The sequence below is a fragment of the Molothrus aeneus genome, chromosome 6, assembly GCF_037042795.1.
Source record: "Molothrus aeneus isolate 106 chromosome 6, BPBGC_Maene_1.0, whole genome shotgun sequence".
Taxonomy (NCBI): Eukaryota; Metazoa; Chordata; class Aves; order Passeriformes; family Icteridae; genus Molothrus; species Molothrus aeneus.
In genome coordinates, this window is record NC_089651.1 from 27,121,151 (window position 1) to 27,142,570 (window position 21,420).

A 21,420-nucleotide genomic window follows, 5' to 3' on the forward strand; every position below is an offset into this window, starting at 1 on the left:
CCCCAGCTGTGGCCGGTGCAGCTCATCCAGCCCCCGACCACTCGTCTTAATGGAATGGGATGGGCGTTTGGCCTGGCAAAGAATTACTGTGGTGGGTTCCAGGCTCCTGAGTACAAGAGCAGCTACTGGAGAGGGGCCAGTGGAGAGCCACAAAGATGATGGATGAGGGTCTGGAGTCTCTCTCTGGTGAGGAGAGACTGCAGGACCTTGGCCTGTTTCGTCTGCAGCAGAGGAGAGCTCACCAATAGATACAAATTTCTCAAAGGTGGGTGCCAAGAGGACAGTGCCAGACTTTTCAAGGGTTCAGAAGATCACAATATGAGGGACTTGTCCTGCCCAATGACAGGACGAGGAGAAACGGCCTTAAGCTGAAACACGAGAAGTTCCACCTCAAGGTGAAGAAGAACCTCTTTACACTGTTCCAGCAGAGCCCTGGAACAGGCTGCCCAAGGAGGCCATGGAGTCTCCCTCTGGAGACAGTCCAAATCCACCTGGACACATTCCTCTGTAACTTGTTCTAGATGACCCTGCCTTAGCAGGAGAATTGGACTAGGTGGTCTCCAGAGGTCTCTTCAAACCCTAACAAATGTAAACCAATATAAGTAACATGGCTGCAACAAGGCCATAATCAGGCACTCAGTTTAGTACACACTTCAGGAAATAGCTACACATTCTGCAGAGTGTCTGCAATGCCTCTTGGGTCCCCAGGTAGCATTGTAAATATACAAAATGCTAGTAAATATACAAAATGCCTGGTTTTCAACAGGTCCTTCTATTATTTTGTCCAGGAAACCCTGATTGACAAAAAGGCTCTTTGCAGTAAAATTACATTGTTTTTAATTTTTCCTCCATTTAAAATAAAGTATCACTTTTCCAAACAAATACTTAACATCAAATTCTTACACATGGTTGCTTTTTAATAAAGGAAGTGTTTTGTGTTTTATTTCTCTTTCAAATTGCATGTATCTGACAAAATCTAACACTGAATTATTTTAAAAGCTTGTGCTTTAGAAATTAAGTCTGAGACCTCTTAATCTACCTGTTTTCTTGTTGTTTTTTTTTTTTTTTTTTTTTTTTTTTTTTTATTTACAATTTAACATTTACTTCCTGAACCTCCAGATTGCAATCTTGCATTGCAGTGCATATGCTGAGGTAGGACTGCAGTGTGGAGACACAGGTATTGGCACTGGGAGAGTGACAGAACAGGAATAGGGGAGGTGCTGCTCTTGCGCAATTGATAACAGGTCCAGCTACTGAAGAGACACAGGATGAGGCAGGAACCTTCACACAACAGACAACCCTTTCTCCTACAGTTCCTACTTGAAATGAGTTTGGAAAAGAAGGCAGTCTGACAGGTATGGGTGATACCAAGGAGCACATTGCAGCAGGCTCTGGTCCTGGACTTCTGGAGCTGCTTGTGTTAGCAGAGGTTCAGGCACCAGATAGGACTTGACAAAAGCCTATTCAGCTGATGAGGGAGTTTAGAGACCAGGCGTGAAGAGATCTTTTGTGGAGTTCACAGAATGGAGCTTCTCTTGTAAAGAGTGGATGAATAAATTGTTCAGTTGACATTGATTGTGTGTGAAAAACATGTGACTTTAATCAAATGATAAGGAATAATAAGAGTTGCAGAAAGCTATTGAATCTGAGCAGCAGCATAATGACAGTTAACTGGAGAGAGATCCCTGAGAGCAAAGCAAAACTGAGTACACTAATGAAAGATTTTTATCTTCCTGGGCTCTCAGCTTTCTAGGCAGCTCTCAAACTGGTCTGACAAAAATGACTTTGGAAGGAGAAATTTTGTTGATAGAGGCCCTCCTTCAACAGGCCTTCAGCACTGGCACTATTTCAGCAAGACCCTCTTGAGAGATCAACACATTTGGGAAGAAATTTCTTTCTACCTGAATGGTGAGGGAAAAAAAGGCACTAGCCAAAAATGAATTTGGATTAAAAAAAATAATCTTGGGCAGTCGTGGAAAAGCTATCATAGATTTGGCTTTGGGTGCTTTTTTTGGAGGGCATTGTTAATTTGGTATGATTCTGAGTTAATCACCACCATAAGGTGAAAGCTTTTTACAGTCAGTTTAAATCTACAGGCTAGGTTTTCTGTCTCCCAATTCTGCTTCCTCCCTAAGAATAGCTGTCAGCATCTGTTGACATCACTACTAAAGAGTTCTACAACTAATTAATCCCTAACTTAATTGCTGTATTTAGACATGCTCTAACTTATCCAACAGAATCTTAATACCCTGAGTGTCAAACAGCAATCCAAGACATTACAGGAACAGACAGGTACATCCCAAATACAAGACAGTGCTAGGACTGCCATTCTTCTTGGATGACAAGGAAAAGTACTCTTCATTTTTCCATTCAGCACATAGTTCTTTTTTGGAAAGAAACAGACTGTCACCAGAAGACCACAATGCTTAGTATACGAGCCTCATTTCAAGTAGCTTCAAATTTCTAGTAGGTTTCTCGAGCTTCATGTAAATGGAAAACGTTTCTGAAGTGTGTATGGCTGTAAATATGAGAATTCTGGGGTAAGGTAGCTTAGGACTCAAAGTCAGAGTCATCATTATTTGGATGTCTACGTTTATCATCTGTCATTGCCAAGGTGTGATCCTCTCTTTCACTGCTGAGGGTGCAGGCTGCTTGTTAACATTCTGTGAGGTGTAAATACTGCAAGCAAGGAAGTATCTACTACTCTCTTCAGGTACTTGTTTCTTCATATCATGACCACTTTGAGCTGTCAAATTTGTACCATAATGCAACTTGCTTGTTGTTTCACATCTCCTCTGTTTACCTAGTTAAATTAACTTAGAGTGCTCCAAATAAATCCCTTTCTTTTTAGATTTATACTTGTAATTAAGCAGTCATTTGGTTATTTGCATATTTCAAGGCTTGTCTCAGTCAATCCCTTCAATTCACCAGTCATCACCAGTCATTTTGGTGGCTCAAGTTCAATCCTTGCAGATCTGCAACTGCTTGCATGTGTTTAAGTGTTCATCCCAAATGCAAGTGCAGAAACTCCTGAATCTTTCCCCAGGAGTGTTCCTGTGCGTGGGCATGTGCTTTGCTCTCTCCACCCCCCAGAACAGGCACCCCCAAAACACGATCCATAGCTACCTGACAAAATGGAGTAGAAGGAGGATCAATTCGGTGACCCGCTCCTGGATAACTAAGGAGTTCAAAGTTCTCCTTCCCATGCTGGCGTAGACGCCTGATTGCCAGCTCAGCATATAAGGAGCTCTTCCACATCCGATCATCTTCCCCTACCACTAAGAGAAAGTGACCTTCTGCTTTTTCAATGGGGATCACGCTAGAAGAATTAGCAGGATTCGTTGGGTCATCCAGAGCTTCAAAAACATCAAACACACCAGACTCAGAGATAGTGACTTTCTCCATATCAAAATGCAGCCCAGGCAGAGTCGTCTCACCATAATGGAGGTCTGCAACTGTGTTTGAACTACAGCCAGAGATTGAGACAGCAGCCACTACTTCTGGCAGGAAGGTGATCATGGAGAGCGCTAATTCAGCCCCTTTCCCAGTCCCAATCACTCCAACTCCTGGTCCTTTCACCTTCAGATAAGATAGGGGGTGGAAAAGAGAGGAAGAAAGGAATAAAGAAAGCATACATTATAATGGGATTAGCCATTAATTGACTTTGGAGTGGTTTTATTAAAAAAAGGTTAGGTTAATTATTGATGTAACCTGTTGCAAAGTGACAGTCTGGACTCACGCTCCTCCTTCTGTTTTTTTGGTCTTATTTTTCAGAGACACCAAGAGAGATCACACCCCACAAAAAATGCCGACAGGCACAAGGCATATTATCACTCAGTCTTTACCTGGTCCCTACTGCATATGTTAATACAAGTTTTTTCTCATTTTCCTAAAACAGGTAACAGGAAATTCAAGTCTCAGGAAAATAAAGTAACCTCACAAACTACATTTGAAGGCTTAGATAAGTAGCATTTGTCTTGTCTTATTCTAGCCTGGAAAGTAAAACTGAAAGCAACATTCCACATCATCAAAATCATTCTTTCAGCTACTATGAGCAGTGTCATATCATCCTCTATTAAAACTAATTGCTTTCATGTAAGAAAAAACCCCAAACAAGCCCAACATTTTATCACCACTGGTCCTGTTTGGAGGATACTCCAGCATTCACTATCCTACTGATCAGCAATCTTCTAGCTCCAGCATGAATTTAACGGATACTTTGTGCTGGAAGAAATTCACTCTCCCCAATCATATGTGTAAGCCACAATTGGGCCTAAGCTTGCCCAGCAGAAACTGATACTCAAATATAAAAAAAAAATCACCACCACCACTTAGGCATAACTGCTAAATCCTCCCTAGTCCCAAGAGATTTCCCACTGCACTCACCTTTGGGTGACGCTGTAGGAACCTTGCTGCCTCCTCAAAGTACTCAAGTTTTAAGTCTTTCAAGATCCTAGGAAGATCTTCAAAGTCAAAATATGGCAGAGAAAGAGCAGCAAAACCATGAGTAGCCAGGAGACTGGATCTAAATTCAATCAAGCCTCCTTCATCACCATACATGTCAATCACTCCTGGAAAGGGACCATCCCCTATATTAAAGAGAAGAGTTACAGAGGAAAAGTTATCAAACAGGACACAAAAAACTATCTGGTGAAGAGTAAACAACAAAATGCTTAAGACATTTGCTATTAATAGTCATATAAGACATTAGCTATTAATAGTCATTATTTTTCCATTTGCACAGCAGAGATTTAAGAGAACCCTCCAGCTATTTCAAACTAAGAATAGGTCCAAGTCCTTACATTCCTGTAAAAATATATGAAGTTACAGGTTTCACTTTTTAAAACAAAAAATAAAAAAAAATCAACCAACAAAAACCCCCAAACAAACAAACAAACAAACACAACAAAAAATAATTAACAGTTCTAAATGTATTTTTCCATGGTCTTAACCTCCTGCCCTCAGACCAATCATACACCAAGTCAGCTATTTTCCCACAAAGTCACTTCTTAATTAGCAAAGTGCAAGCTCATGAGTAATGAGGCAAGAGCACTGAGCCCTTGAAGTAAATTCTACAAAACTTTCATAAACTCTGAAATAAACTGCATTGAGCAAAGCACAACAAAGATAACCCATTGTTAAAACCAACTGGACTTACTTGCTCTCTCTCAAGCTCAGCACTGTAAACCTTGGCAGGAGAGCTGCTCCTGCAGACATGACGAGACAGAAGGCCGAACTGAGAGCTGTGGGTGCGGCTGTGTATGCAGGATGATGTACAGATAAACGTGCACATACATGTGCACAGTCTGTCCCACCAAACTACACAAATAGTCAGAACCACAATTTTAAACAGCTGTGCTTTTGCAGCCAAGGTCATGTAAAATACCTGTATGCCAAGCCAGGAGATCTTAGGTTAAAAGGCTAAAGATGCTACTTAATGGAGCTTTAAAGACCCCAAGCAAGCTAATTTTTTTGGTTTTTTTTCCTCTGGCCACCAGATGTCACGTCTTATGTGTCCTGATCCAGCTCGCTACCACCATCTCAGTACAAAGAGGACACACTTGTTGCAAGAGTGTGTTAATTCTCTGACACTACTTGTATGTGCTAAAGAAAAGGTCTCTGGCATTTCAACACACTGGAGAAAAGGAAGTTTTCTTCCTTTTCCTTTTAGCATGTCCTTCCTAGACACGTTAAATGGTGGAAACCTCCCAAATTAAAGCATTAAGAAGTCAGAAAGGGACTGAAACTTGCTTCTGGGTTCTTACTCGTTCAGTTCTGATCTTTTTTTTATTGAAGTTCAATATTCTACTTGAGAGAAAACAAGTTGGAATAAATTTATTATAATGCTATGGTCAGCAGTAACCTTTATTTAGCAGCAACCAGCCTATATAGCAAGAAAATACGTATTTAATCATCACTCCTACCTGGAAAGCTTTCTAGCAAGAGCATGTAATCAGAACATAGTCATAGATGAATGTGTTTCTCTCTCATGAAGACACCCTTTAACTTGCACAAGGATCCTGGACTGCTTCTTTGAGTGCCTACACATGCCCAAGTATATGGGTCCTGCAGAGCTCACTAAAAAGCAGGATAAAATGGGCTAGACAACTTTACCAACGTTTAAAAACAAACAAACCTCCACATCTTTAACTCTTATTCCTAAATTGAGAAATTGCTTTCATATTAAAATTACATCATAAGCCCATTCGTCCTCTCACTTTTAATAAGAATGATAAGAATGGTTCACATTTAAGATTCCTATCTTTAAAATATTAACTTTTTTTTGTCCCTGGAGCAAAGAAGGGTATGGTCATAATGCTGTAACTGGATCCTCCATCATGAGGGATGGCAATATCATTTAAGCAATGATTCCAGACTTTTCAACACTGTTACAATGCCAGAGTTTCTAAAGGGGAAATTGCAGTTTCATCTTGCAGATGTCTGGATTCCCACTGAGCTCAGCAGAAATCAAACTCATCCTCTAAGGCAGGATAGATCAAAACAATGTCTCAGAGATGGAAAATCCAGCATGCTGACTAAACATCTGAAATTCAAAGTTCAATCTCTGTTGTTTTTTTCCTCAGTGGACTTTGGATCCGTATCTAAATGGATGAAAAAAATCATTGGTTTGGAATGAAAATACTTAAATACTTAATAACTATAGTGATACTTACAGGAGTTGCTGAACCAAGTAGTTTTAAATTATAGGTAATGTGGAGGGCAGTTCCAGTACCACAACACTCGGGGAACTACAAGTTTAACTCATAGCTCAAGCGTATAAACACAATCACTGGTGGAAGGTTTCATTTTCCAACACCACTCACAGACCATCAGAATATCACACCTCATAAAGCACAACCATCTCATAAGCAGAATAGGCAGAACTTGATCATAAATCCATTTTGGTTTTATACCACAAAAGACCCAACTACTAACTGTAGTAACTCTGTAGGAACAGAGGTGAGATACATATATTTTTTAGAATTTCATCTGCCGCTCTGCTTCCTGGCTTGTGTTTCAAAGCGAAGAAGAATACCTTTTAAATTCAGTCCTACTTAGGGTAAAATTCTTGGGACATTCAGCACAGGCTCACACAATGAAGCGCATCAACTTTTCTGGATGTTAGATTCTGGTACTCCAGAGCAAACATAAAACCTACTGATAAACCACAGGCTGAGCACAGCAACGAAGTAAACTCTACATCCCCTGTTCTCCTTTAGCTCCGGCCCGTCCCGCAAGAGCCGCCTCCCCGCGCCCGCCCTGCTCGGTGCCGCCGAGAAGAAGCAGGCGGGGCGGCCGCGCGAAAGCCGGGCCCTGTCGCGACAAGCACTTGGGATATCTTAAGAGTTCAGGGCCACCTGTCTGCAGGGCAGCGTTCGGCTGTTGGGGAATGAGGATTCCCCGGGTGACAGCCTCTGCAAGGGTTTATTTTACGAGATTTTCCTTGCTCTGGTCCGAGAAGGCGGGGGCTTCCCGCCGGCCTCGGAGCGAAGGTCTCGGGCCGGGGCACTCACCCGGCGGCAGGAAAAGAGAGCCCCTTACGACTCCTTCCTTCAGCCGGATCCTTCGCACGCCGGGGGCTGTGAACAACCTCTGCACCTCGGCCTTGGCCATCACAGGCCCGGGCATGGAGCCGGGCAGGCTGTGGCCCTGGTGGACCAACACCTCCACCTTCATCGGGGCGCTGGTGTTGCGGGGAACGAGCCGCTGGTACGGCCTCTCCATGCCGGCGGGGGCCAGGCTCCAAAAGAGCCCCATGGGCTCCACGCCGGTGTAGTCCCCGCCGTGGGAGGCGTCCGTGCCCAGGTGCAGCTCCCCGCGACTGTCCGCCCGGTAGTGCGCGCACGACTGGAAGAGGCAGCCGCGCTCATCGGCCGCCACCGCCCGCAGGGTCACCGGCTGCCCCGGGCTCAGCCCCGCCACCCGCGTCTCTACCCGCTCGTCCGCCGGCCCGGCGGCGGGGGACACGGCCAGGCTGGCAGCCCGTCGGGCCGGCGGGGTGCGCAGCAGGGCCCGCGCCGGGGCGGCGGCGGCAGCCAGCGCTCTCCACATGGCGGCGGCAGTGGCGGGTGCGCGGTGTGGCCGCGCCGCCCGCAATATCGGTACCGCGGCCGCCGCCCCTTCCAGGCGTCCCCAATAGAGAGCAGATCCCCTCCCCGCCCCCCAGCCCCGCAAGGCCGCCAGCCCCGGGCCGCTCCCGCCTCCCCCAAACCATCCAACTGACTGGAACAGCGAGCCGTGGGCATCGGTTAAAGTTTCACTTTAATCCATTACAAGTACAGTGGATACCAAACACACAAACGGGCCTGGCGCACAGACAACAGCAGAGGCCGCATGCGGGCTGCAGGCACCGCCGGGTACAACATGTTCGGCGACACAGTGCAACTGCCCCGGCAACTCCCGGCGTCTTCTCCTTCAACCCCACGCTCGGCTGCACAAAGTTACTGCCGATCCCGGCGGGGCTGGGCGCTCACCCGGGTGCGCAGAGAGCAGCGGGCGTGCAGCCGGAGCCCCGCTCCGCTACAGCGGGCCGGCCGCCTCAGGCCCCCTCCAGGCCGCCTCACGGAGCCGCCGCCGGGCTGTTCTCAGCAGCCCTTAGGAGCAGGCAGCTGAGACGGCATTTGGGGAATCTACAGGCAGGGAGCTCCGACAGTGCTGCGGATCTCCACAGCGATACCCAGCCGTGCTGAGGAGACAGCCGGAAGCGACTCCAGGATGACAACTAACAGGGCCTGTTCTGTTGTTTCTTCACGCTTATGAACTCCCAATGACTATTTAAATGTCTCATTTCTACTGCATGCTTTCAAAACATCACATCAAGCTGTGGGCTGGTTTGTTGCCTATAAATGTGAAGTGCTACCTGAGGGTGCTGGCACAGTAGTACTGCTTTTGATAAGTGAAATATTAGATATTTTTAAGGCATTTTATTTTTAAGGCATTTTATTTTTAAGGCTTTTTTGTGGTTTGAGAGAAGGGCAAGGAGCAACAAAGGAGGGAGAAGTGCACAGGGAGAACAGAAACATTACTGAAGGCAGATTACTGCCTCCAGAAAAACTGGAATACTGGAACTAGAACACAAAGCTGGGCATCGGCATACATCTCCTCTGACAAGGCCAAGGCATGTTTTCATTCTGGTTCTCAGCTTGGATGAGTTACCTACCACTTCAATTCACACTCAAAGCACACAGCCTTACCACCGTTTGTTTTCCCCAGTTTATAACCCTGTACTACATAAAACAGGAGGCCAAGGCCTCTAACCAAGATTAGAGGAGCGTATAAAAAGGAAGCTGCTTTCTTGCTTTCACCAACCATCACCCTCCAAGAAACCTAATAGCTTATTCTCTGATGTTCCTTGTTCTCATTCTGAGCCATTTAACAAAACAGTTAAACAGAACATTTAACAAAACCAGCATCTTCATCTGTAAAGTAACCTAATTCATATCAGAGCTTACTGGATGTTCCAGATGGCTCGCCTGTGAGGTGTTTACGAAAGAAAGCTTGGATCTGCTGCCAAGCATCTATCTGTGCCTCACAGTGTGCCTTGGGTTCCCCTCCCCACATCACAGGCTTGCCAAATAGCAGGTGCATTGAGGCTGCACACATCGGGAAAAAGGGAGGTTCAATGTAGTGTCCTGCTCCAGGATAACAGACTATCTCAGGCTTTTCCTTCCCATGAGCTTGCAAACGTTTGCTCCCCTCAACTGCAAAGAATTCACTTTTCCAGTTGTGATCATCCTGGCCAACAATGAACAGGAAGCAACACTGAGCCTTCTCCAAAGGGATAAAGCTTTGCTGGTCAGGCCCTTCTAGTGGGCTGTTCAATACATCAATAATATCAGCAATCCCGGACTTGCTGACCTTGATGCGTTTTGGATTGATCCCAAGGGGTGGAATGGTGATGTCCTTGTAGCGGAGCACCGCACCCACGTTTGCCACTGAGCCGTTGATAAGGGCAGTGGCTGTGATGCCCTTTAGGAAGGAGGCCATGGAGACACACAGGTCACCCCCCTTTGAGTGTCCAAGCAAACCAATTCCTGGACCTTTAACCTGCAGATGAGAGAAGAGAAACCATAAGCAATGAACCATGGCATGCTACTTCTTTAATATATTGCCATGTTTGCAGCTGTGTCTGTCCTAAATTTGGACCCCACCTACAGGCATCTGAGGTTTGGTGTACAGGGCCCATGTCTGAAGGATCCTAGGCACTGTTCTGTGCTTGGTTTATGATCCTAAACCCTACTGAGACTCCAGCATCATCCTAACAAAACGACAAGGTTCAGTGCTGAAGCAGAGTACAGCTGTGTTTGCAAATGTGCAGTCCCAGATTCCCTTTATTTATTATGCAGTTAATAGAAGAAGAGGGCAAGTGCAGGGGAGGCCTCCTCTGCAGTTGCTTTCTTTCAGTGCAAAATGCTCAAAGCCAGCAATGATTATGATATTGTCATCACGTATGTTAATGTATTTCTTATATTCAAGGTTCCCCTATTAAGAAGCTGACGTGGGGTAGCAGGCTCCACATGAGCTGCTCTCCTGCTTCTCTAGAATGTTTGGTATCTAACTCACAGGAAGTAGTCTGAGGTAGCTTATTCATTAAAATTCATCTTAAAAATATAACCTATTGAAACCATTTTTCTAGGGGAATTGTACAGTCCCCTGGAGTCAGTCTAGACTAGGTTACCTTTATTTTCTTTTACACAAGGCAAATTAACTAGAATAGGAAAGTTAAATGACCTTACTGGGTGCTGAAATCCTGTAAGGATACTGGAAGAGGGTTAGCTAATACCACAACTCTTCAATATCCAAAGACTCTCAGGGGCAAATAGGCTCTGAGACAGCATCAGAATCTAATACCTTCTGTGTCTTATAACCAGTGTAACAGGCTTCAAACCCACTAACTTTGAAATATGGGAAGGAAGAAATTAGAAAATATGGCCGAAACTTTGCAACATATTAAAAACACTGTGAGAATAGCAGTGGAGGTGTTAATGAGAGGCAATGGTACTGTACTGCTCTCAAGGGAAAAAAAATGCAGGGTGAAGCAATTTTCAGATTTTTTTTAGGCAGAAAAGTGCCATGAGCAGTTAAGGTTAAGATAACTAAAAAGCAGACAAGACCTTTAAGAACTACTCATCTTTCTGAGGTTGAGGAAGGTATTTATTTTCATTCTCCAGAGAAACCAAGTGTTGGTTTGTGCAATTCTAGCTACTTTCACTCATAGCTACTTATAAGGAGATGCAGAATTGAGCAGGGCTGTCTTCCAAGAGGTGCTGAATTAGAAGGAGCCCTAAGTGCATAACTAGCTATTAAAACCCATACTTATGATATACCAACATTTGGAGTGATTTTAAGAGTTTATAAAATACACAGGATCAAATATGTATTGGTGGACTTCCTTGAGTTTCCTTGGTTTCCCTGAGATCTGGATCACAGAAGGCTATCATGTGCTCCACAGCTGAAAAGGACATTTAGTTCTGAAGGACATTCTACAGAGCTTAAATCTGAAATCCCCACTGCAAGTCCAGTAAGCCTCCAGGAAACTAGCACCCTAGTTATGACACTGGGTTGAATGGAGTAGAAATTACCAGTATGTGACCAATGTGTCATTGTTTCACTTGGGCAGCTCAAAAGGAAGAGATGGAATAATCTGCCAGAGAGCCATTTTAATGGGAGTTAAAGATATAAAACAATAACAGCCAACTCAACAGCAATGCTATTTTAAGTACAGCAGCTCTGCCCCATCTGTAGTCTGACAGGACCTAACTGATGAGAGTTTGCTGTAGTGAGAGTCAATGAACAAACTAACCTGGGTGTGGTGTAACATATAGTTTACAGCTTCTTCAAAATATTCCAGGTGGAATTCCTTCATCCCTTTGGGGAGATCTTCATAGCTGTAGAAAGCCAGAGCCAGCACAGCAAAGCCGTGGTTGGCCAGCAGGCATGCCCTGTATTCAGGGAGTCCTCCTCCAGTTCCATACAAGTCAATAATTCCTGGAAAGGGGCCACTTCCTGAGAGAGACCACATAACAGGACACATTAACCCACAATTTTTAATTTATATTCCAAATTCATAGGCCTTGGAATGTGTCCTTAAAAAAAAAAAAGAAAAAATACAGCAGCAGAATGGTATTGAGGGTCCTAAATTACTGTGACAGTTTTAATGAAGTGGCTACATTGCTTCAAGATTAAACAAACTAGCACAAATTAGCAGGTCTGCTAATGTTTTAGATAACATCAGGAAACAGGCAGCTGGAAGAGAAGGGATCTTTTTACAGTCACAATTAGTTCTCTGTATCATGTAAATTCACTGCAAATGTATTAAGCTCTGCTTCAAAAAAAACCCAGCACGCTTCTCCTTAGTGTGTTTCTCAGAAGGCTGATTCAAAAAAATCGCATCTTCTGATGGTTCCAGCTTCTCAGTTTTAGTGTAAATGCACCTCAGTCATTTATTCTCAGATTAAGAGAAGAAAGTATTTTAAACCAGCCTTGCTCACCTGGTAAAGGAAGCATTACATTAGGTTCATCATGGGACAGGGACTGAAGTCCAGAGCTGAGAAGGATTGCTGCAAAGTACTAACCAAGTATGGAAAGGAGGTGGCCAAGAAGGAGACTTCCATTCCTGCTTAGGAAGGAGGGTGAGGCTTCCCTCAGGTGTCTGCAGACTATCATCAAACGTATGTAACAAGCAAGAACTTGAAATTCACCTCCGGCTTCAAGGAGACAGATGAAGTCAGAGCCTAAGGCACTGGCTGGCACAGCACATATGATTTTAGAACTGTCATGAAAGAGTTATCTGGGACAGACAGGAAGGAAAGGAGAGAGGGGAAGGCACGTGATACAGAGAGGAGCTCCTTGGGGTTCCAGAGATATGCTTGGTGAAAACCTCTGTATTACGGGGGGAAGGAAAGGTGGGATGCTGTGGGGGTGTGGCTACTGCAGAACCAAGGGAATGCAAGAGATGAGGTTTCCTACAGAACACAAGCAGAAATCTGGACAGGTGATGGAAGGATAACAGAGCATTTGTCAGGCAATCTGAAAAACTCACAGGCCCTTTCCATTATTTTCTGACAAAAATACTGCCACGGCAAGTCTCTCCAATGTTTTCCTTGACCTGCTCACAAACAGGGAAGAACTGGGGACAAATGTGACAGCAAAAGGCAACTTGGGCTACAGCAATTAGGAAACTACTAAGTTCAGAATGTGTGGAGAGGCTGGAAAGGGAAGCCACAGATTAAAACTCCTCAGTTTAGGAGAACATCTTCCACTTACTCAAAAGAATTACCATCTGATTTTCCTGGAAAACAGCAAGGTGCAGGAAAAATGCCTTGAAAACTGGCTGACTCCACCTCCCATGGCATTTGGGAACAAAAAGTGTACTGTGATCAATGTCTTCATGTCCAGTAGAAGTCAGATAAACAGACACACGTGCTTCACCACATGAGGCTGCTCCGTGTGAGAAGTACGGCCAGCAGATCAAATCTCGTCGGGCGGATCAGGCCACGCCTTGAGGAGTGTCCAATCCCTACTGGCGAGACGCAGCTCCTCCTTGTCCTCTGCCGGGTCGGGAGCGCTAGGGGAGCCCAGAGGCGGTCTGCCTCCGCACCTGCGAGAGCGGGGCCGAAAGTAGAGGGTACAACGTGGGGGAGGGAGCCCGGCATGGCCGGTACTCACCGGGGGGCAGGAAAAGCGTCGCCCGGATCCTCCCTTCTCGCACCGGCACTCTCCGCACCCCGTCCCGCAGGAACGCCCGCTCGTGCTGCGCCTGGGCCAGGAGCCGCCCGTGGCGCTCCCCGTGGCCCTCAAACACCTCCAGCTGCAGGAGGAAGGGGCTCTGCACGTCCCGCTTTACCAGCCGCCAGAAAGGCTTCTGGGGCTGCAAAGCCCAGAGCAGCCCCATGGGCTCCAGGCCGGAGAAGCTGCCTCCCGGCAGCGCAGGACAGCGGGCGAGGTCCAGCTCCCCGTCGTCGCCCGCCTGGTAGCGGGCACTGGCCTGGAAGAGCTCTCCGGTCTCGTCCCGCAAGGACGTCCGCAGAGTGACCTGCTGCCGCGGGCCCAGGCCCTGCACGGCGATGGCCAGCGGCTGATCGAAGAGGCTGCGGGCGGCGGGCGACAGGCGGATGGAGGGGGCCATGGAGGAGAGTCCCTGGGCGGGGGCTGTCCCGGGGCTCCAGGCGGGGCCGCGGCTCCGTGGGGCTGCAGGCGCGGGGCCGGGCCAGGGCAGCCGCCTCTGCCCGGCACGGGAGCTGGCCCGGCACAGGGAGCGGGCACTGACCTGCCACATGGCTCCGGATCGCTCCCGCCTCTGGGGGCGGATTCTGGGGCAGATCCTCGTGAAACCAGGGCCGGGCTGGGGCCTGGAGTGCCGCTGGCACGCCCCGGAGGGGAGGAGCGGGGCGGCAGCTCCCTTGTCCCGCCCGCCTGCTTCCTTCCTACCTGCCTGCGTCCCTGCCGGCTTCTGCCTCCCTACTTCTCTGAATGCGTGCTTCCTCTACTGTCTTCCCCCCGCTGCCTTCCCCGGCTGTGGGACGCTTCATCCAAACGCTGCCGAGTCCTTGAACCCCGTCTGGGCCTCGGCGAGCTCCTCGGTGTCCCACCGAGCTCTCCCGGGCCGGGCGGTGGCTGCGGGCAGGAGACGAGCCACCGAGCAGAATCGCAGTCGGAATTCACTGGAGGGAAGGGCCAGTATGAGATAGATCGTACAGAGATGGGACAGGGAAGGGCCGGTGTGAGACAGATCGTACAGATGGGACAGCTCTGCACGGCACGGCCAAGGGACCGCAGCGAAGGCCAGCTCCAGCCGAGGCGGGGAGAAGCCACACCAGCACTAGCTCACCATTGCTTCTTGTCTCCTTGCCGGCTCTGCTTCTCTGTTCGTTACCTCAAGGCATGGGCAAGGTGGGTTATGTCTCCACCAGGCTCTGCCCGGCCTAGGCAGCCTCACAGCCAGGTGTGTTAGGAAGGATGGTCAGGGTGCTCAGGGATGCAGGAGCAATAAGGGAGGAGCACTTTCTCAGACTATTTAGGTAGGTCAGGAAGCATGTGGCTCTTCTAGTAATGGATTGTACAAGGATTTAAAAAACAGGGTCATTCAGTCCATCTTAGGCAGAGATGGATCTTCTGATCCAAAAGGAACTGCAGAGGGAGAGCCGTTTCCTGAAGCTCCCACTCTTCCTGGAAGATGCTGGCAGGGATGCCTCGTGCTCTGAGCTCCTCGTGCCTGTCTTAGAGGTGTGAAAGTAGAAGCATCTAAGGGAATCTTACATCGCCCTAATTGGAAATACTAAGTGGTCAGAGATACTGGGCACTGTTTCATTCACCATGGAAATTACCCTTTCTCTCCAAACAGGTGAGGTGTTCTGTCATCTAGCATTTGGGTATGTTGTCTGGTGCCCTGAATGTGTGGCAACTATTTCTGTTGTTGAGAGCAACACTCTGTGGCTTACACTATTGGATTTGATCATGGGCTTGACCATATGCGGGAGCAGATGCTAAGGGTCCTGGAGGCTTCAGCAAAATTCCTTCTCCTCCATGCTTGGTGACACAGGAGCTGTGGAATAGAGTGAAGGTAAGGGTACTAAGTGTCCATCTTCTGTGGTCTCCCGTTCCCACCTGGGTAACCTTTGATCCCAAGCTGCTGCAAGCTTTCTTAAGCCTTCACCCTGGGATGAGAAGGTAGTCAAGCTGAAAAGCCTGCTTCTAACCAAAGCACAGCAAAAGACTCCATGGCTTTCAAATCTCAGTCTCTTTATTACAATTCTCATCCCAGTAACAAAGTTTAAAATGTTCCACATCATGTAGGAGAAGATCAAAATGGCTGTAAATTCAACAGAAAGTTTTTTTGCATGATATCTTGGGGCCAGAAGTATCCACAAGCCAGAGCACTTCCTTTGGAAGGGAAGATGGAAAGAAGGCACAAAAGGCAAACAACCTTTCCCAAGGCTTAACCAGAGAGAGCCCCAGCATCCTGGCCATAGCAGCCATTCTTACACACTTCCAGCAGCACAGAGGTCAGAGACGTTTCCATTGCAATGACACAGTCACCAGAAGAGCAGTGAAATCTCTGCTCCAAAACTGTCATTACAGACAATTAGTATGACCTGAGGATAGCATATTCATGTAGAGACCACAGTGACATGGAAAGCACTGTCAAGTATTAGAGGAATAGAAACCACCCAAGAAATATAGCTCTGCATTTTGCACATGACCTGTTTTATCAAAGACTAATGCAAAGACCATTCCTTTTCTGGACACTTGAGCAAAAAGGTTGAGAGGGGGACACGTGGTTTTGGAAATTATTTTCTGTGTTATGGATATGCAAAGATATGGAAGATATTGTAGTTGTACTGGTACAGTTGTGACAAAGGTTTGACCTCATAACTGCAGTAGAATTTATCAGATCTGGTTGTTCAAAATTGTGTGTTGCTTGCACATTATTTGTTGCACATTAGTTAACAATTAAATACTTTTTGAAAAATGCCTGGATCTGTGACCAAGCATGAACCTGAGCTTTAGAATAAGCCCTGAGCTCCCCACCCAGGACTGCTTGCTTGTGAAAAACAGGGTGGCTTCCTGTGTGGTACAAAGGGAAAAAGGGTGGGTCTATGCAGTGCCCTGTTCCAGGGTAGGAGAGAATCTGAAAATTTTCCTTCCCTTGAGCTTGCAGAAGCTTGCAGACTTCAGTAGCATAATACTCACTTTTGACAACACGGTCATCTTGGCCTACCATGAATAGAAACTGTGCCTCACCTTTCTCTAGCGGGATCCGGCTTTGGTTGCCAGGGGCTTGAAAGGGATCATCAATGACATCAGAATAATCAAGAAATTTGGAATTGGTGGCCTTGGCTTTGTGTTCATATAAGGTCACAGTGGGGATGATTTTATCTTTGTAAGAGAGAGGAATCAATGTAACAGCAACAGGGGCATTGAGGGAAGCAACAGCCAAGATGTTCTTCAGGAAGGCAGCCATGGCAAGGGACACTTCGGCTCCTTTGGAGAAACCAAGCAGGCCAACCCCTGGACCCTTCACCTGGGAGATAGGAGGAAGTGCTCATCAGTGCTCAGCTGAAAAGCACAACAGCTGATTCATGAATGGGCAAGATTGTCTAATGCTGAGAGTTTCCAAAACCATATGAAGAAAGTCATGGCAATGATTACTTTTCCTTCTGGACAAATGACAGGCATACCCTCCCACACCCCCTATACTTCCTCCTCACACTGTACTTCAAACCACTCATATGCAGAATGTTCCCTGGTATTCTGAAATCAGCCAGGAGTGGGGAGACACGATTTCATCCATCTGGGGACAGCTTGTAGGTCACAGCTATGAATTATTTGTCTTATACCCTGGCAGATGCTCTTTACTTTTCACTCTTTAAACTGTAGGAGGACATTTGGTGGCAACTCATGAAGGCTTTCTCCTGCACACACTTCCCACTTGGTTACATCTGATCTGTCTCTTGTGATACTGCTTTGTGATCTCTCTCCACCCCCCTTCCAGAGCATGTATACTTGCCCCTTCTCTTTCCTAGAACTCAGACACCCAAAATCCTTGCAAAGGCCAGCCCTGCCAGGTGAGTAATTCTGCAGCTTCCTCCAAAGATGACTTGAGCAAAGTGAGAGGACTTTACAGGAGCAGTTCCTGGAACCCAGAGCAAATGGGTGTTCCTACCTGTGGGTGCTGCAGCATATAGTTCACTGCCTCTTCAAAATATTCCAGGTGGAGTTCCTTTGGTTCCTGGGGCAGATCCTCAAATTGATAATAAGCCAGGGCGAGTGTGGCAAAACCATGATTGGCCAGCAGGCTTGCTCTGGGCTCAAAAAGACCTCCTCCAAGTCCATGTATATCAATGACCCCTGGAAAGGTGTCTTCTCCTGGAGCAAACAAGACAAAGATCAGAATTGCCTGAAATGACTCCTTTCAATGTTTCTCTGGTTTGGAATGCATCAAACGAGGTACAAAACAGGAACTGCAGAAAAGCTTATTTTGGGGAAAAGATGCTATCAGTCACCTTTGCAGTGTCAGCACCTGAAAAAATTCTAGAGTGTGTTGTAGAGGAAAAAAGTGCAGGAGCAGAACCTCTTAGGTAAAGTGCAAACCTTTATTTGTTTTAGGAATCAGCACTACTGTGCATTGTGCTTAGGGCCAACAGGAGGAGAGTCTTTGGTAAAAGAATTTTGTTTCAAATTCTCTTCCTGTAAGCAGCCCTGTAACAACAAGCGCTTCATCTACCACTATAAAAATCCTCAAGGTATCATGGTTTGATAGATGCAATGCAAACTAGAAACTTTTAAGCTTTTTTCTTTGTATTGTGGCTTTTTAATACTTGGGATCCCTTGAAAAGCTGTAAGTCACCCAAACCAGTATACTTTGTTTCTTTGCAAGTCATATCTGGCAGCAGTCAGTATCAAATTCTGCACAGGATGCCACAGGTACCTCAGTGGGTGATCAGCAGATATCTGGATCTTTCTTGGTCCAGGATGCTCTTTTCCTCATCCTGGGAGAATCCCAAACCTGTCCAGCCAGTGCAGGGAAAAAGAATGCTTTGCATGTTGCATTCCTCCAGCCTGATTTGTTTTGGGACTGCAACATGCAGGAAAGCTCCACAAGCCGCAGGCCAGAGAAGGTGACCCTGGACCTGTTGGGAAGTGAAGAAGACCTAACTCACACCTACTTCTGGCTTCAGGAGAGCCACAGGCCTGAGTGGGCTCATGCCTCCCACCCTTTGAGGATGCCCTTCTTCCACAGTCTCAGTGGCTTGCACCAGTGGCTTGTGCATCCGCAGATAAAGCTGCAGGCAGAAGGTGGGAATGTGCTGTGGAGTGTCACAGAGGTGAGGAGAGAGAGAGCACAGCATCTGTTCACTCTCTACCTTGGACCAAGGAGAGCCCTGCCATCAAAAGTGCTGTGCTCTTCCTTCTGTGGCTGTTTGCATGCAGGCAACAGCACATCTTCTGGCTCTTCACAGGCTCTGAGCACTCAGAGCAGCGGCTGTGTGGCCAGGGGCCAGGAGTGCAGTTGTCTGTGGCCCATGGCTCAGCTGAGTGTGGCAGGGCTCTGTGGACTTGCACTGAACAAACCTAGAAAAGGTGGTACAGCTGAATAAGGCCATGGGGGTGCTCAAGGGAGGTGCGACAGTACTGTAGCAAAAGCCCTTTGAGCTCTCTGCCTCTGCATGGCCTTAGGTAATTTGCTGAGGAGTATCCAACTCCTGAATCTGAATGTGGAGATATGTGGTGTAGAGACCAGGCTTGGGAAATGAACATCATTGTGAGGTATCTCAGTGCAGGACAATTTGAGTGTGGTGAAATCATGGTTGTGAAACACATCTCCAACTAGAACTAAGAAAAATACTGGCTACAGACTGAGCTTGCAGTCTTGCTAAGTTGAAGTTTGTTTGTGGTGGCAGTAGGATGGGGATAAATGCTTTTTATCCTGTGCCTAGGAAACAACTTGAAGTGCCTATGAAACAATTCAAAGCGCCAGACAATGTGTGGCAAGGGCTTATAATGTTAAAAGACAGGCAAAAGGTGGAGGTCAGGGGACTCGGAGGAAATGCACTAACATTTGACTTACTGAAAGTGCCTCAGCTCAGGGGAAGTGGGACATTTTGGAGACAAAGTGTATACAGGTGGCTTCTTCCCTCTCCTGGTCAGCAGGTGGGGGTATAGGTGAGGCAGAGGAGGGACTTCTGGCCTTGTTGTGGGCGGGATGCTAAGTCTGTGAAATCAGCCTGCCCACACCCTGGACTCTGGCAGGAAAGTCTTGGTGTAGCTGCCCAGAAGATGCTGGAGACAGGTGATGTCTTGGGCAATCCTTAGATCTCAGAAAGGTGCTCTGCACCTTTTCCGGAGCAATTAGATAATTATCTTTTCCTGCTTGAAAGATTTATTCCCTGTAAATGTTCTTGAGCCCCTCCTCTTCCCTCTTTCACAAACTGATGATGCTCACCCCAATATGGTGGGCCATGGTCACCAAATAGTTACTATAGTTAGTTGCTGTTGGGCGAGGACGGAGAACCCCAACCCCTCCCAGGGAGTAAGAATGTCTGACTGTCACAGAGCCCTTCCCCACCACTGTATTCTGCAGCTTCTTGTCCAGCAGCTCTCAAGGCACACTCACATTCCCTTGCTGTGAATTTCTTCATGGTTGTTTTTTAGTTTGTTTTCTTTTTTTTTTTTTTAACCTCAAGCCCCGAGTAAGAATGGTTTTTCCTCTCCCTTCTGCAACTGTGTCCTGGCACATGCATGGGCTGGTGAATTGGGAAGCATGGTCAGGCTGGTCAGTGGCATGGGAGGGGGGAGGGAAGGATGGGGGAAAGAACATGGGGCTTTAATGGACTCCACAGAGGTCATGGAACAACTTTCACCAATAAAACACCAGTTTAGAGAAAGCAGGACGGCTGCAGTTGGTACTCACCGGGGGGCAGGAAAAGCGTCGCCCGGATCCTCCCTTCTCGCACCGGCACTCTCCGCACCCCGTCCCGCAGGAACGCCCGCTCGTGCTGCGCCTGGGCCAGGAGCCGCCCGTGGCGCTCCCCGTGGCCCTCAAACACCTCCAGCTGCAGGAGGAAGGGGCTCTGCACGTCCCGCTTTACCAGCCGCCAGAAAGGCTTCTGGGGCTGCAAAGCCCAGAGCAGCCCCATGGGCTCCAGGCCGGAGAAGCTGCCTCCCGGCAGCGCAGGACAGCGGGCGAGGTCCAGCTCCCCGTCGTCGCCCGCCTGGTAGCGGGCACTGGCCTGGAAGAGCTCTCCGGTCTCGTCCCGCAAGGACGTCCGCAGAGTGACCTGCTGCCGCGGGCCCAGGCCCTGCACGGCGATGGCCAGCGGCTGATCGAAGAGGCTGCGGGCGGCGGGCGACAGGCGGATGGAGGGGGCCATGGAGGAGAGTCCCTGGGCGGGGGCTGTCCCGGGGCTCCAGGCGGGGCCGCGGCTCCGTGGGGCTGCAGGCGCGGGGCCGGGCCAGGGCAGCCGCCTCTGCCCGGCACGGGAGCTGGCCCGGCACAGGGAGCGGGCACTGACCTGCCACATGGCTCCGGAGTTGTTGTGTACGCTGTCTGCATTCAAGTTGAGGCTTCTTTTATAAATGAAGTTTCCTACACATAGGCGGGGGTGGGGGGAATTTAAGCAGGAATGGTGTGGATCCACAGGTGCTGGGAGACGCCAGATTTGCCTGGAGCTGTTGCTGCATCCCTGCCAGCACCCACGGCAGGGCAGGATCATCACAGCCGATCTCCTGACACTGATGGAGCATCTCAGCTCAAAGAAGAGAAAGCTCCAGGGACACCTTATTGCCACCTTTCAGTACCTGAAGGAGGCCTGTAAGATGGAGACAAATTTGTTAGTAGAACAGTGGCTTTAAACTATAAGACAGTTGATACAGATTAGACATAAGGTAGAAGTTTTTTACAATGAGGGTAGTAAAACA

The 21,420-nt window shown here is 47.7% G+C and overlaps 3 protein-coding genes across 4 annotated transcripts; all 3 read right to left on the reverse strand.

The window, feature by feature from the left end:
• Window positions 1-1,575: 1,575 nt before the first annotated feature.
• On the reverse strand, window positions 1,576-8,052 carry LOC136557792 (acyl-coenzyme A thioesterase 5-like). The gene is made up of 3 exons (XM_066551950.1): window positions 7,515-8,052; window positions 4,387-4,589; window positions 1,576-3,579 (listed from the first exon to the last, which is right to left on the reverse strand). The coding sequence occupies exons 1-3, from the start codon at window positions 8,050-8,052 to the stop codon at window positions 3,004-3,006; spliced, it is 1,317 nt and encodes a 438-aa protein (XP_066408047.1). The 3' UTR covers window positions 1,576-3,003.
• A 192-nt stretch (window positions 8,053-8,244) lies between these two features.
• Window positions 8,245-14,150, reverse strand: LOC136557749 (acyl-coenzyme A thioesterase 1-like). Of its 2 annotated transcripts, none has more exons than XM_066551879.1 (3): window positions 13,669-14,150; window positions 11,804-12,006; window positions 8,245-10,047 (listed from the first exon to the last, which is right to left on the reverse strand). In XM_066551879.1, the coding sequence occupies exons 1-3, from the start codon at window positions 14,126-14,128 to the stop codon at window positions 9,442-9,444; spliced, it is 1,269 nt and encodes a 422-aa protein (XP_066407976.1). In that variant the 5' UTR covers window positions 14,129-14,150; the 3' UTR covers window positions 8,245-9,441. The 2 variants fall into 2 exon arrangements, with proteins under 2 accessions (XP_066407976.1, XP_066407977.1); XM_066551880.1 differs by lacking the exon at window positions 13,669-14,150 and adding an exon at window positions 13,267-13,509.
• Window positions 14,151-16,441: 2,291 nt separating this feature from the next.
• Window positions 16,442-21,023, reverse strand: LOC136558217 (acyl-coenzyme A thioesterase 5-like). The gene is made up of 3 exons (XM_066552538.1): window positions 20,414-21,023; window positions 17,666-17,868; window positions 16,442-17,023 (listed from the first exon to the last, which is right to left on the reverse strand). The coding sequence occupies exons 1-3, from the start codon at window positions 21,021-21,023 to the stop codon at window positions 16,442-16,444; spliced, it is 1,395 nt and encodes a 464-aa protein (XP_066408635.1).
• Between the last annotated feature and the right edge of the window lie 397 nt (window positions 21,024-21,420).